Source organism: Nesoenas mayeri, assembly GCF_963082525.1.
Source record: "Nesoenas mayeri genome assembly, chromosome: 1".
Lineage (NCBI taxonomy): Eukaryota > Metazoa > Chordata > Aves > Columbiformes > Columbidae > Nesoenas > Nesoenas mayeri.
The window spans coordinates 72561874-72576030 of record NC_137541.1 but is presented as its reverse complement, the minus strand read 5'-3'; the positions used below and the strand labels follow the sequence as shown (position 1 = coordinate 72576030).

The following is a 14157-nucleotide window of genomic DNA, read 5'->3' as shown; positions in this document are numbered from 1 at the left end:
TTTCTTGGGGATTCTTTCCCCAGTACTTCACTGGATTTTTCCAGAATGAAGAAGTTGTGCTTTTTTCAATGTGGTTTGTGCATTGTGAACTCAATATTTTTTCCATATATAAAGTGTTTTGCTCTAGGTAAGTTATTGTTATGAATCTTGAATGTGCTAACATTCTTTAGATGGTAGTATAGCATCTTTGTACGATGCTGTCAGTGGAGGAAGGGAGCATGGAGAAAATAAATACCACAAGATTTTTCCACTTGAAAAGACACCTTGGGTGCATTTGCAGAAGAGATCTGTGTGCTTTCCTCAGCAATTCTGATGTCTCTCTGTTGTAGGGTGTTTTTCTCTTGTCAGATGATGTCCAAACTTTGGCCTCTTACTTCAAATTAGCTTTCAGCGTATGAGCCTGAGAGCTGGCAAGTAGCCTTATGAGCCATGGAGTCTGGCAGAATGCTTATTTGGGGGATGCAGGTCTGCAGTCTCCCCAGCCACAAACTAAGATGTGTTTCAAAGCCAAAAAAACTCCATACATCCTTATAAAAACAAAACCAAGAATTAATGTAATGAAACTTGGGGATTTCTAAGTGGTGATACTGTAGCCAAATTCTGTTGCCAAGATGCAGTTGTTTTTATGCTTTAGATTTAAGTTGGCTTGAGAAACTTGTTGGAGGGAGAGACTAAAAGATTTTCTATACTTTGAGATTGTTATAGAAGGATGATAATTTGGATATTACCCTTGATGAAGGAGCTCCTTGCAAGGAGGAGGAGTTTTATAGCAGATCACAAATCCAGTGTAGAGATGATGGGGACAAAATAAAGCCAATAGATGTCTATATAATATGGATTTCAGTATGGGGAGAGAGCCAGGATTATTCATTATATAGGTACTGTTTTTTCTGGTTTCATATATTTGATATATCATGTTTACATCATGGACCCCTGGGCAAATGTTTGTGGTTTCACGGACTTCAGAGTACTAGAGACAAATATAATGTTGATAACAGTAAAAACCTAGAATAACTCCAGTGTCTTGATTCTAGGTTTACAGTTGGGAGCTGAATTTTTCTTTATTTTAACCACACATTTTAACTGAGTTAATAGTTCAAACTTGTTCTGCCTTCTAAATGTAGAATTTCAATTAACTAAATGTTAGAATTACAGTATTAATCTGTGGTTTAAAGAGAAGTAGTTATTCAGATCCTCGCTCCTAATTCTGTTTCTCCTGGGTCTGTTAACATGAACAGGGCACACAAGATGACAACTGACAGGGTTTTGCAGTGAGGATTTTAGCTTCCACCTTTATACTTTACTTAGATACCTTGCATGGTTAAGCTAGCTGTACAATAGAAATAGGAGTTGCTAATTGGCTTTACGCTTTTAATTAGTCTCCTGGTAAATTATGAACTTGTCTTTTGGTAATGTGTATTCTGTCTATTTGTGTCATGTCTACAATATTCGAGCCTTAGGAATGTGTAATTTAGTTTATGATAATAAAAATGAAGTACTTGTTTTAGGCTGAACTGAGCTCTTAAGAACACACAGTGCTCTAAAACCTCTGTATGTAGCTACCATATGAGGTGGATACGCTGTACACCATACCAGAGGTGTCCGATAGCCCAAAGTGCATTTCTTTCAGATTCCTGTGCAAAATTGGTTTTGTAAAGGGATTTTTTTTTTTATGTCATGTTAAATGTTTTATTTTGCATATTAGCTTGGTTTGGGGAAAAAATATTTTTCTGTCAAGAATGTAAATCTTTTTCATCTCTTTATTAGTATGTAGAAAACAGCTGTAGACATAGACTTACCAGTACAGAGGGATCCTGTGGTGCTCTATAATGTAAGATTTGTGTGATTTTTGAAAGTATAATCCTTTTAGGTTGTGTGGTTTTGGTTTTTTTTTCCCTTGGTTTATATTGTCTAAAAAGTGCAGCTTTCTGGCTCACATGTCAGAATCTGATGAAATTGTACAAAAAATGAATTCCTGGTATTCCTTTATTCAAATTTTGGAAATATGTATGGCAAACAGTAATGATGCAAAAGTGTTAGAAGGAAGAGACAAAAAAAAAAAAAGACAAATTCAGACAAGTTGTCTGACAATTCTAGGACAGTGACCTCAACTGAGCAGGATGTCAGTTCAAGTGATAATATAGATGATACAGAAATAAATTCATATTTTAAATACTTGCTGAGAAAAAAATGCTGAATGTTATATGGTCTGGTAGTCATGTGGCTGGTGGAGGGCCTCTCATGATTATTATGTGTTGCAGAAGTCCAGTTTCCACAAACTTGGTTGAGTCAACTGATGATTATGAAAAAAAAAATTCAAGAAATGCATTCATTTACTTGATTTAACATTTTAGTGAGTATGCTAAATTTTATCTTAAATTTAGACACAGGTATTTTTCAGCTGCATGAGTAGCCTTATCTCTGTTAGCTTCACAATATCAGTTGACAGAGTTTAAATGGAGTTGTAGCAGGTTTTCACACTCCTACTTTGTCAGCTTTGTTTCTGTCAGTGCGTTGTTTACCTGGGATGTGACAGAGTCTTGATTTTAAAACACTTGTTAAGAATAAATAGAAAATGCTAATAGTAATACTTCTGGTTTTAATTTTGACTTTTTTAAAGATAGAAGCATTAAGAATAATTTTACTTTTTGTTTTACTTAGGGCTCAGAGATGGATTCATCAGAACAGTCAACAACTAGAAGTGAGCAGAAATCCAGGTAGCTTGTTGCAAAGTTTATACAGAACTGTCTCTTAATGAAAATCTGAAAACACAGTGGAAATACATTGCTGAAAATTGGATACGGGAACATCATGCTAGAAAACTTGAAATTATCACAGAAACCTGTTTTTCCACTGTGTGCTTCAAACTCAGTTAAGCTGTTCGTAAGGAGTAAGTAATATGCACGTTGAGAGGAAACAGTTTGTGCTGAATGTAGCAGGAAGGCATGGAGATAGTCAGCAACATATTCTTTGTGGGCATTAGCTAGCAACCTTATCTATGTGTTTATTAATTGCTTTGTCTGAGGCCATTTCAAGTTAAACGTTGTAGCTTTAGCTAGATAGTTTCAGAAGATTGTGAAATAAGAGGTGTTAAATGTCCACATTGCCAAATTAACAGGAATGAGAAATCTGTGAAGGTCGTTTTGAAAGTGCAGAGAATTCTAAGGTTCTGTATTAGTGAAATCCTTGTTTGTATACAGTGATTTCACCATATGGTTTAAATGCATTTTCATTTCTTTGCAAAGTAATTGTGAAAGCCAGACTTTCTCGACAATGTCTTGTGCTGGCTTGCGTAGTGAATACTGACATAGAACCAAATATGCCTTTGAGAGTCATCTGTGGTTAGTAACATCTGAACTGTGGGCTAGATGAACCCTTGATCTGAACAAGCATTAGTGTTCTTATGTTCATGTATCCTAAAGTGAGGAGAAAAGATACTGCTTATTTTTTCCCAGAAAAAAACCCAGAAATTTGTTTCTTTGAAATATTGTGACTCGTCCCTTTGAAATAGGTCTACCTACTTTCTATCAGACATGTGTTAAGTAAATAATTGGATAGCCCTTTGACCACTTTTTCAAGATTTTGTTTGAAATGGTTAGCTCAGTGGACTGAAAATCGGTAATTGTCAGTTTAGATCTTAAAGACATTAGTGATTTGAAGTTGTTGCCATTTTTTGGCTTAAATTAATTATGCAAGCTTACTTGTGTAAAAAGTCTTAAAGTAAATTGTCTGTTTGGGGAAGTCTGTGAACTGCTGCCAATGCCATTCTTCTGCATAGAAATTGAGAACTCTGTTTGTTCTTATGGACTTCTTGAGTCAGTCATGAGATCTTCAGACAAGTTAGAAAATGCACAGTTAAAAATATGAAAATTTTTGGTTTGTTTTTTTTGAAAGAAAATTCTTAAAAAGTCTAATAAGAAAGCAGCCTCGGGACCTCCTTCTTGTAATTGGAACGGGAGTAAGTGCTGCAGTAGCACCAGGAATCCCAGCGCTGTGCTCCTGGAGGGGCTGCATCGAGGCTGTAATTGAAGCAGCTGAACAGCTGGAGGTGCTTCATCCGGGAGATGTTGCTGAATTTCGTAAAAAAGTAATCAAAGATAGAGACCTGCTTGTGGTTGCACATGATCTCATCAGAAAAATGTCACCAGTAAGTATGTTTATAATATCGATTTCTAAAATTATTACATACTTTTATTTTGTCATTAAGAAAAATTCTTTTCAGCTTTTGAAAAGTTGAAATTTTTTGGGTAAAAATGAAATTTTTCATGGTAATCATGTAGTACACTGTATCTTTTGAAGAGGCTAATAAATCCTTAGTTTTTAGTGTTAGTTTTTGTCTTAACTAATGCAAGCAAGAATCCTGACCATTCAATATTCTCCATAATGTTTCTTGAAATGGAAAGAGGAATTTATAGCTCTGCTGGCTAAAACCCTGAAAATGCAGGTAGACCTTGACCCTACTGATAGCCTTAGATCACACAAACATAATCACTGCTGTAGTTCACACTTCACTGAAGACACTTCATACATACCCTGTTCCTCAGCCATTCATTTTTAGGTTCCAGAGATTTTCAGATTGTGGTTTTAGGTTTGCCAAATCTTCTAGTTGAAAAAATTAGGGTGACATATATACAGCTCAGTTGTAGGATGTGCTGAGTATTTTCAAACATGTGGTGAGTGAGCTTTTCTACAGGCAAACTGTAGTAATAACAACCTATCTCTTTTGGGAGGAGTCTGCATGTATGGTTAGGCTTTGCAGCAGATTTAATGATGAGTACATTTTTCTCAACCAGGTAGGAAAAAAAATTGCCCACTAATGGTATATCCCAGACTCTGAATCCAGGGAATGCTAATTTTAGTATACTAACTGATCTTCAAAACAGTAAAAGCATTCTGAGAAAGGTGCCGTTTCCACGTAGTTAGGCCAGTAACTATATTTGGCTTATTAACAGACATTTGTTCTGTGTGTAATACAATTTAATGAATAGGAAGCCTGTGTATTTTATACAATTGTTGCATGTTCCTGTCTGTCTCAACAGATGCTCAGGGCAAATACAGCCTGCTTTTTTAGGAAGGACTACCTTGATGTTTGTTTAGAAGTGATGAGTGAGCATTTAACTGTAGCAAAATAGTTTTGTTGTGCCTTTATTACAAGCTTCCTTGAGAAAACTAGACTATTATTCTGAGTGGAGGCAAGAGCATCAGAACAATTTGAGATTTTTTTTAATGGTTTTGTACCTTTTGTACCTTTATACTTGGGACACTAAGCAAGCCCTCTTTTAAAGAAGTGCTTTGGCATTAAGTAGAGAAACGACATGGGTTTTCTGTTGGAGGCATTTATAATGGTACACATGGTCCTTATGAAGTGTTTATCTTTTTCTCCCTTCAGCGTACTGGGGATACGAAGCCCAACTTCTTCCAGGACTGCTTAATGGAGGTGTTTGATAACTTAGAGCAACACATTCAGAATCCTGTTGTTCTGCAATCAATCCTGAGACTCATGGAGAGAGGCACAATGGTTCTGACTACAAACTATGATAATTTACTTGAAATTTTTGGTCAGCAACAGGGTAAACCTATGGAATCTCTAGACTTGAAAGATAAGGATAAGGTATGATGAGAGCAGTAAAAGTTTTAGATGTATTGTAAGAGAAGACAGCTTGTAAGCTTGATTGAAAGATGGTTTCCTGTTCAAAGACAGTCAAGGCTAAAACTTCCTAATTGGTAAAGCATGTCTGTAAGCTAACAGCAGATGCGCAGACATTTATTTTCTGTATCTTTTTGTTCTGAATAATCTGGTAGCGGTTACCAAGCAAGATTTCAATGACAAATTTATTAGCCAATTCCCCCTTACTCCCTGGTAAAAACTCACAAACTTTAACTTACATGAAGTAACTGTTACAATCACAAATATGATTTCACCAAGCTGGTAGTTAATTTGTCGTTCATATTTTTTCTGTCGGCGTTGCTGGAACTTGCTTTTTGATGAATGCTTGTTTAGACCAAAAAGCCAGAGATATCTTTAGTATCAGCAATCATTTCTTTGTTGCAATTTTAAGCAAGCTGTGTAATTAGTAATTAAAAAAATATTTTGCTGTAGAAAAGTGCAAAATATGTTATTTCTGCTTAAAGTAGTCTTATAAGTTAGGGGAGCTCTATATTTTTGAAAAATCTTAGTTATAGCTTATGATAGTATAACAAAAGAAGGTAAATTGCATGATTTGCTTCAGGTTCTTCAGTGGGCGAGAGGGCATATAAAATACGGAGTTCTTCATATTCATGGCTTATATACAGATCCCTGTGGAATGGTGCTGGATCCCTCCGGATATAAAGATGTTACTCAAGATCCTGAAGTTATGGTTTGTGTGGTCTTCAAAATTTTTACTATGTTTTGCGAAACTATTTTATTGTAATCACTGCATACACATTACGGCTAGGGGTTTGTCAAATCATATAGATTAAATGATTTGGATCCAGGAAAGTGGCAGTATTATTCAGAAAACCAGTTAGGGCAATGCGTGTTCTTGTATACTGCTTCGGTTTAAATCACGGTCTAAACCATCAGCTGTATATAGTAATTTTGGAGTTCTTTGTATTTATCTCATGAAAGAACATTAGCACCAGAATGTTAGATACCAATACAAGGATTCATCAGCATCTGATTACCTGGATTCATTTTCAGGGGCTTAAGCTGTTACCAGTTCTGGATCCTGGACTTAATGTGGTATCTTAGGTATTTTGTTCAAGTTAATTTTCCTTATTTATAGATTGAGCTAATGGAAGCCTAATATTCTGTCATCGTAATTACTTCAACTTAAAATTCCATTACTGGCAATATTTACATGTGTACTTAACTTTGTATGGTAACTTTGATCTTCGAATGTAATTTTTTTTTTTTGTAGAAACAGTGCTAATGAAATGTCAGTTTACCCCAATCCTAAAACATATGCTTAATTCAGTTCCATTTTAATGTCTGCTCTGCTTCTCCTTTAAAGTCTGACATATTTTAAAAGTTTTTACCTGGGGCTTTTAACTACTTAAGTAAATATAGCTCTTGTGTGTTTATATTTCTTAACAGGAGGTTCTTCAAAATTTGTATCGAACCAAGTCTTTTTTGTTTTTGGGCTGTGGCGAGACTCTGCGTGATCAGATATTCCAAGCTCTTTTTCTATATACTGTAAAGAATAAAGTGGATTTAGAACATTATATGTTGGTGCTGAAAGAAAACAAAGACCACTTTTTTAAGCTCCAGGCAGATATGCTGCTGCACGGAATAAAAGTAGTGTCTTATGGGGACTGCTTTAAACAATTCCCAGAGTACGTACAAGATCTGACTGCTCAAATCTGCAAGCAGAGAAGTCCAGGTAATGTATCCTCTTTAGTAAGAAAATTTTGAGTAGGTATGTAGTGGGATGCCGTGTCTGGATAGTCAGCAGTTGGTCTGAGGTGTTGACCTCGCCTGTGCCGCATCTTTCCTTATGAATGGCATGTGGAGTTGGAACATGTGACAAAATTGAACCCAAACTTCTTTAAGTAAGCTCTGTGGATTCTTGCAAATTTAATCTTTAATTCTGAATTTTTCTTTTTGTTTGCATTTGGTTAAGATGTTTACTTTGTGTATTCTTTTGGCTTGAACTGCTACAGTACATTATATGAAATATGACATGTCAGTAAAAGATACTAAAAGAGTTGAAGGAATTAACTGGTGCGATAAGCTGTTAAGCCACAGTATCTGATTAAGCACAGAATGGGACATTAAATCACTACACCCAGTAGTGTTTGACTTAACACAGAGTGAATGGGGAGAATACTTGAGCGTGAGGATGATGTTTTATGACAATCAGATAGAAGAGGCTATTTGTGACACTGAATGACATTCTGTAGAGGGTGTTTAATGCTAAAATGGGAAAGAACTCTAAGGAGAAGGACTTGTGGGTGTTGGTTGAACATGACCCGACAATGTGTGCTTGCAGCCCAGAAGGCCAACAGTGTCCTGGTCTGCATCAAAAAAAGTGTGACCAGCAGGTCAAGGGAGGTGATTCTCTTCCCTACTCTGCTCTTGTGAGACCCCACCTGGAGTACTGTGTCCAGCTCTGGGACCCTCAACATAAGGTGGCCAGGGACCTGTTGGAGCAAGACCAGAGGAGGGCCACGAAGATGATCAAAGGGCTGGAGTACCTCTCCTATGAAGACAGGCTGAGAGAGTTGGGGTTGTTCAGCTTGGAGAAAACTCTGGAGAGACCTTATTGTGACCTTTCAGTAGTAAAGGTGGCTTATAAGAAAGATGGGGACAAAGTTTTAGTAGGGCCTGTAGCCATAGGACAAGGTGCAATGGTTTTAAACTAAAAGAGAGGAGATTTAGATTAGATACAAGGAGGCAATTCTTAACTAGGAGAATGGTGAGGCACTGGAACAGGCTGCCCAGAGCTGCTGTGGATGCCCTATCCCTGGAATGTTCAAGGCCAGGTTGGATGGGGCTTGGAGCAACCTGGTGTAGTGGAAGGTGTCCCTGCCTATGGCAGGGGGGTTGGACTAGATAATCTTTAAGGTCACTTCTAACCCAAACCATCCTGTGATTCTGAATACAACCTTGCTGTTTTGGGATGTTGCATAAAAGTATAAGAACTTATTGGATGCTCATTTGTACTGTTGCTTCTCTTATACTTCTCCAGATGCTGATCGAGTGGACAGCACAACGTTGCTGGGTAAGTTCTTATTTTCACAGGAAGTTCCATAATCTATTAAAGAGATAAAACTAAGTCCCTTATTTACAAAGTAATTAAATGATTATTGTGCAGTGCTTTGATTTAGCTCTGAAAGTCTGTTTAACAGATTCTCTTTCTACTCTCTTATTTTTTTTTTTACCTGTTAGCAGATAACTGCTGACTTTCAGCTGTCAAAAAAATGACAAATGATAGAATGGAAAACCTCTGGAAAATATAAAAATTATTAATGCTAGTCAGAGTGTTCTAAGATAATATTGACATCCATGATGTTTTGGCTTTTTTGCATTACATCCTTAGAAAGGTTAGAAGCGTGAATCTCAAGCGTATGTAGTACTGAAGACTCCTTTTTGGCTAAGTGTTGTTCAGGCATCTTTGTGATACTGCTGTGAATAAGCAGAGCACTAATACATTCAAATTTATGGTATAAAATAGCACAATTTCTCTTTGAAACAAGACTGCAACTTAGATTGTACTTCTAAGATACCTGTGCTGCTGCTGCAAATAATATCAAAATGTACACAAGTATCATTTCATTGTTGCAAATAAGGGTCTTTGGCCTTGCAGGAGCTAGACTGAAAAAAAAACAACACTTTTTCACCATCAAATAGTAGACAAGGTCCAAGAGACTTGTGGGCAGATGTAAAGTCAGAGATTAGTTTTGTAATTCCAATTAGACTTTAAGCTTATGTGTCTTTCAGATGAGTCATAATTTTTCCTTTCTTTTTAAAGTAAAGTAAAATCATGCATCAGTGGAGAAGAAACAAAACACTTGAGTAGAATTTATTCTAGTTCTACTTAAAATAAAGCTCCTTTAATAATTTATTAGCACCCTCAAGTAATTTTAGCAGCCATTTACTTGCATTTTGGAATGCATACCAAGAAAAAAAAACCCTGTTACTTAACACAGATTTGTAATACCCTAAAAAAAAAAGTATCTAGAGTTTTAAGTAACAGATATCCTGATTTTCAAGGAATTTCCCTTCAGTTCATTTTTGTTGTTCAGTGATTCTCTTTATTCTTTCAACAGTAGCTCATACCAGGATTTTTCCAAACTTTTAAAATAAGCTTCTGACCTGTAAACTCCACAGGCATTATCATCACACAAAATCAAGAATTATTTTTTTAAGAGGCAGCTGTATAATTCTCTACTTCCTGTTTTACTTGGGGAAGAGCTCGAGATCACTGAACTGGTGCAGACTTTCAGCAGGGTTAGTGTTACAGGTCAGAATCCAAATGCAAGAACCTCAGTGGAACAGTATTGTGTTTATCTTAATATTTGGTGCTTGTAACAAAAAGTGTACAAAGTACAAATATGTAGCAACTTTTTTTTTTTTTTAATTTAATTTTTCCTTCTCCCTCCACAGGAACTTCATGTGTGGACTGTGCTAAAAGGAAGTTAGGAGAAAATGGCACTGACTCACCTAAGAAAATCAAGCAATCAGATAATGGTATACCCACTATTTAATGAAAAAAAAAAGAAGGTGCAAAACCCAACCCAGAATCTTTTTACCAGTAGGTGTGTTAACATCTGCTGCACAGAAAGTTTTGAGCTAAGTTATTTCCACGGCTTTAAGCGGAATAGAAATTGTGTGTCTTAGCTTGAGAGTCATACCAGTCACTCTCCAGGGACTTCTATACTATTAACACTGTATCTGCAGGGTCATTCACAAGCAGATGCAAGTTTTCTCTCCTGCGCTTCAAGCCAGTTGGACCCAGCTCCTACCAAGGTGGAGCCACAACAAAGGTCATGTTTTAATCTGTCAGAAATGACTTTTGGTATAGCTGTGACTGTTAGTTGCCTTTAATATGAAGGGGTTTTCATTTTCTCATCAGCTCAACTGTGGGTAGGCTGCTGGAGGCTGAAGTATTCAGGGGTCTGTCAGCACAAGGCTGCTTGCAAGCTTCAGATTCAGAACTCTATACTGTGAGGAACAGGAAATGTTTCATGTTTATGGAAACTGCATCATGATAACCTATGTATTTTACCCTTTTAGCATGAATGTTCGTTATTATTTGTCAGTCTGTTAAGGCATGAGATCACATGGGGAGAAAAGCATTGTAGTAATGTATGAGCAAGGAAATACCATATATACATGGGGGCTTACAGACCTACTTGCAGTGTATTTCTATGGCAATATTTTAGCAGTTGTTTAAATCATAGAGTATGCTGCTAGTTATCTCAGCAAGCAGATAATGGATAAGCTTAATGCAGCAGAATTAAAACCAGTCAGTATCTATCTGTAGACAATTTCTAGTGTGCAAGTTTTACTTCGGTTGAACTACTCAAATGATTACAGTTAGACACTGCATTAACTGTCTTTTTCTGAGGTGCTGTTACTTCACCTACCACCGAACTGTCTCACTACTGAACTGACATAATTACCCATCCAGTTGCTAACACTGATAATCTTCTGAAGTTTTCTAGTCAGCTGCCTCTCACCTTCTCCTGTCTGCAGGAGAGCACTTTTCAGGACTATTCTTTGTTCTGATACTGGCACATTTGTATCTGGCAGCCCTGGAGGGTTGCTTCAGTCAGGTTTCTCTGCTCTTGTTCCTTGTGGATTTGATCTGTTGTGCCTTCTGAAATCCCATCACACTATAATAAGGTTTTACAGGGAGTGGAAGTGATGGGTCTGTCAGATGACCTTTTTGTCTCAGTTGGAGTATGTCAGCTCTACTCTCACATCATCACAAGAACAGTTTCTGCTTGTTCTCTAGTGTGCATGTGTGCACAATGAAAAGCTTAAAAGTGAGGTGCATGCTTCTTTCTAGGTCCATAACTACTGAGAGGGGTAGAGTTTTTGTGGTGTAGAAGTGTGTCCCCGTTCAGAAGTAGGTAAAGATGTGAGTACATTTTGCCTAGAAAAGCAATCTTACATAATGCGTGCACGCTGACTCTTGCCTCTTCTACCCCAGAAGAAAACACTTACTTGTCTTTCACAGAATGATTGACAGCCTGGAAGGCATACTTGCTTTTTAGTATGTGGTATAATTGCTAAGGACCTCAAGTATCAGTTCTCAAAAGTTTCAGCTGTGTCTTTTAAAGGGTAAATATCAAAAGCAAAACCAGCCTGAATATAGACCATATTCATCCTCTCCCTTTGAGAGATTGTATTTATGCATACATCACTTCTGAAAATTGTGTCTTTTAGCATCATCTGTAGGACTCTAACCTCTAAAATTTGCGTCTCTAGTCAGCATGAAGTGGCTGTTTTAAAAAGTGATCAGTCATGCTATTTTGGATGCTGATGCATCAGCTTAGAACACTTAAACCATTGCTTCAAGCTGCAGCAGAATTAATCAGATGAGCTATATATGACCCTGATTACTGCAATTATTTAAGCCCAACCCTAAAGTCATGTAGCATCTTATTTCGTGGCTGAAGTCAGAGCTACATTAGGAAATCACATCCCCTCCCTTCAGTGAGGACCAGCTTACACCTAGCACTGATGATTCTTGTTTTGTAGACACTAGTGAACTGCAGCTTGTAAAACAGCCTCCCCTGACTCAAGTGCCATTTATTTGTAGCCTGAAAAGCAGATGAGTAAGGAAGGGGTTATTTTAAATTCTAACATACATAATAAGAAGGTAGAAATGCCTAGTTTTGGTTTTGTTCCATGCCCCACCCCCCCAGTCAGAATATTTGTAGTCATTTTAGGGATGGGATTGCCTTGCAGCTACCTCAGGGTTTAAAATACAGTCAAAAGGGACAGAACCTAGAACTTCTCTGTTCCATTTATCTGTTCAGTGAAAATTAACTTGTTTAAAGCCCTCTTCAAATTACTACCTGAGCACTGTGAAAGAACTAACAATACAAACTGGCATGTTAAATGATGTTTGCTGATTCTACCATAGATGGCTCCTTTTCTATTTTTTTTTTTTTTTTTTAGTAAAATAGTTACTGAAAACAAACCTGTTGACCATTTATTGTTCTGTTTTGCTCAAACTGTATAATGAATTTGATAGGACATCTCTTATGATGGCATACACTCTTTTAATAAAATACTTAAAGCCAAATAGACCATTCGTGTATGTTAGCTAAAAGGTGTAGCTTTCACCATTCTTCAGACTTATCAGTTCTTTACTGTATTTTTGTATTTCAACTATTCCTAGCAAATGGTTCAGAAAACACAAAACCACATCATCTGTGTTTGCAATACAAAGACTGATGCAGGTCAGAGATCTCTGAAAATCACTAAAGACTGCTCTTCTATTTGTACTTCACACTACTCCAAGTATCTCCACATCTGTCAAGGGATTCTGAATTAAGGGACTGATGTTAATGCGGAGTAAACAACTTTATTTAATAACATGTGGCAGCAACATAAATATTTGATAAGCATCTGCCTACAGCCCAAGTGGACACATTTATTTTGTTGAAATGTTCCCATAGGAACAATCTACTGTTCTCACATGTAATTCCTTCCATATGCAGTAACCCCACATGTCCAGACACCCTCAGTTGTGTGCAACTAGCACAGTATTAGCAACACGTTACAAGGTAGATGTGTATAAGCAACATAATAAACAAAAGGATTCTAGTACAGGAACATAAGATGTAATTATTATGAACAACCATAAACCAAATAAAGCTCTTCAGCATACACCAAGGTGGAATAGAAGCCAAAGTGATTTAAGCTCTCTCAGTGTTCTGTAACCAACTTCAGTAACTTCTCCTAGATAAAGCATAGCCATCAAAATAAACTTTACTGGGACAGCTACATAGTAACAATCTCAACTGCAAACCAATGTACTTTCTTCTAAGGCTGGTACCTCTATAGCATCTGACTCACAGTTGTTTTATGCTTTCCACTTTTGTGGGGGGTAGAATACCTCAAAGATGGAAGTTTTCCAGGTTACATTATACCTATAGAGATACATCATGAGCTTCTGTAATGTTAACTAATATTTTCATAAGGTCACAATGAAAGACTCAAGTCTTGCTGGACATCACAAAAGATAAAGGTTATAGGCATATTCTGGTATCTTGTTCTTTTAAGAAAAACAGGAAATGATCCCATCTGAAGGGAAACAGATGCAGCAGCAACACAAAACAGAGAGACTGTAAAGTGGTAGCACACACCGAAGCAGTGCACTGGAGCCATGGCTAAGCACATCACTTTTCATAAGAAAAGCAAGAGCTTTAGTCTTCTGTGCTTATGTGAACCAGTAATCATCCAGCTTAAGGCAAAAAAACCCCAAAACATTTGAAGAGAATGCTTTCAGTGTACATACTTCCACAGCCACCTCTGGCTATCTCTTGTTAACAAAACTGTACTGATGAATAACAGTTACTTCCTTCAATATTTAAGAAAACTTATTGGTTTGAAAGGTAAACATTTCTCTATCAAACTCTAACATTCAAACTCAGATTTCTAACAGTCAGCTTTAAACACGCTTCTTGTCACCTGGGCCAGAAATCATCCATGCT

General features: G+C 36.9%; 1 protein-coding gene across 1 annotated transcript; it reads left to right on the top strand.

The window, feature by feature from the left end:
- The first annotated feature begins 2661 nt into the window (after positions 1-2661).
- On the top strand, positions 2662-10313 carry FAM118A (family with sequence similarity 118 member A). The gene is made up of 7 exons (XM_080349570.1): positions 2662-2717; positions 3895-4147; positions 5390-5611; positions 6231-6359; positions 7079-7364; positions 8673-8705; positions 10091-10313. The coding sequence occupies exons 1-7, from the start codon at positions 2671-2673 to the stop codon at positions 10189-10191; spliced, it is 1071 nt and encodes a 356-aa protein (XP_080205696.1). The 5' UTR covers positions 2662-2670; the 3' UTR covers positions 10192-10313.
- Positions 10314-14157: the final 3844 nt, after the last annotated feature.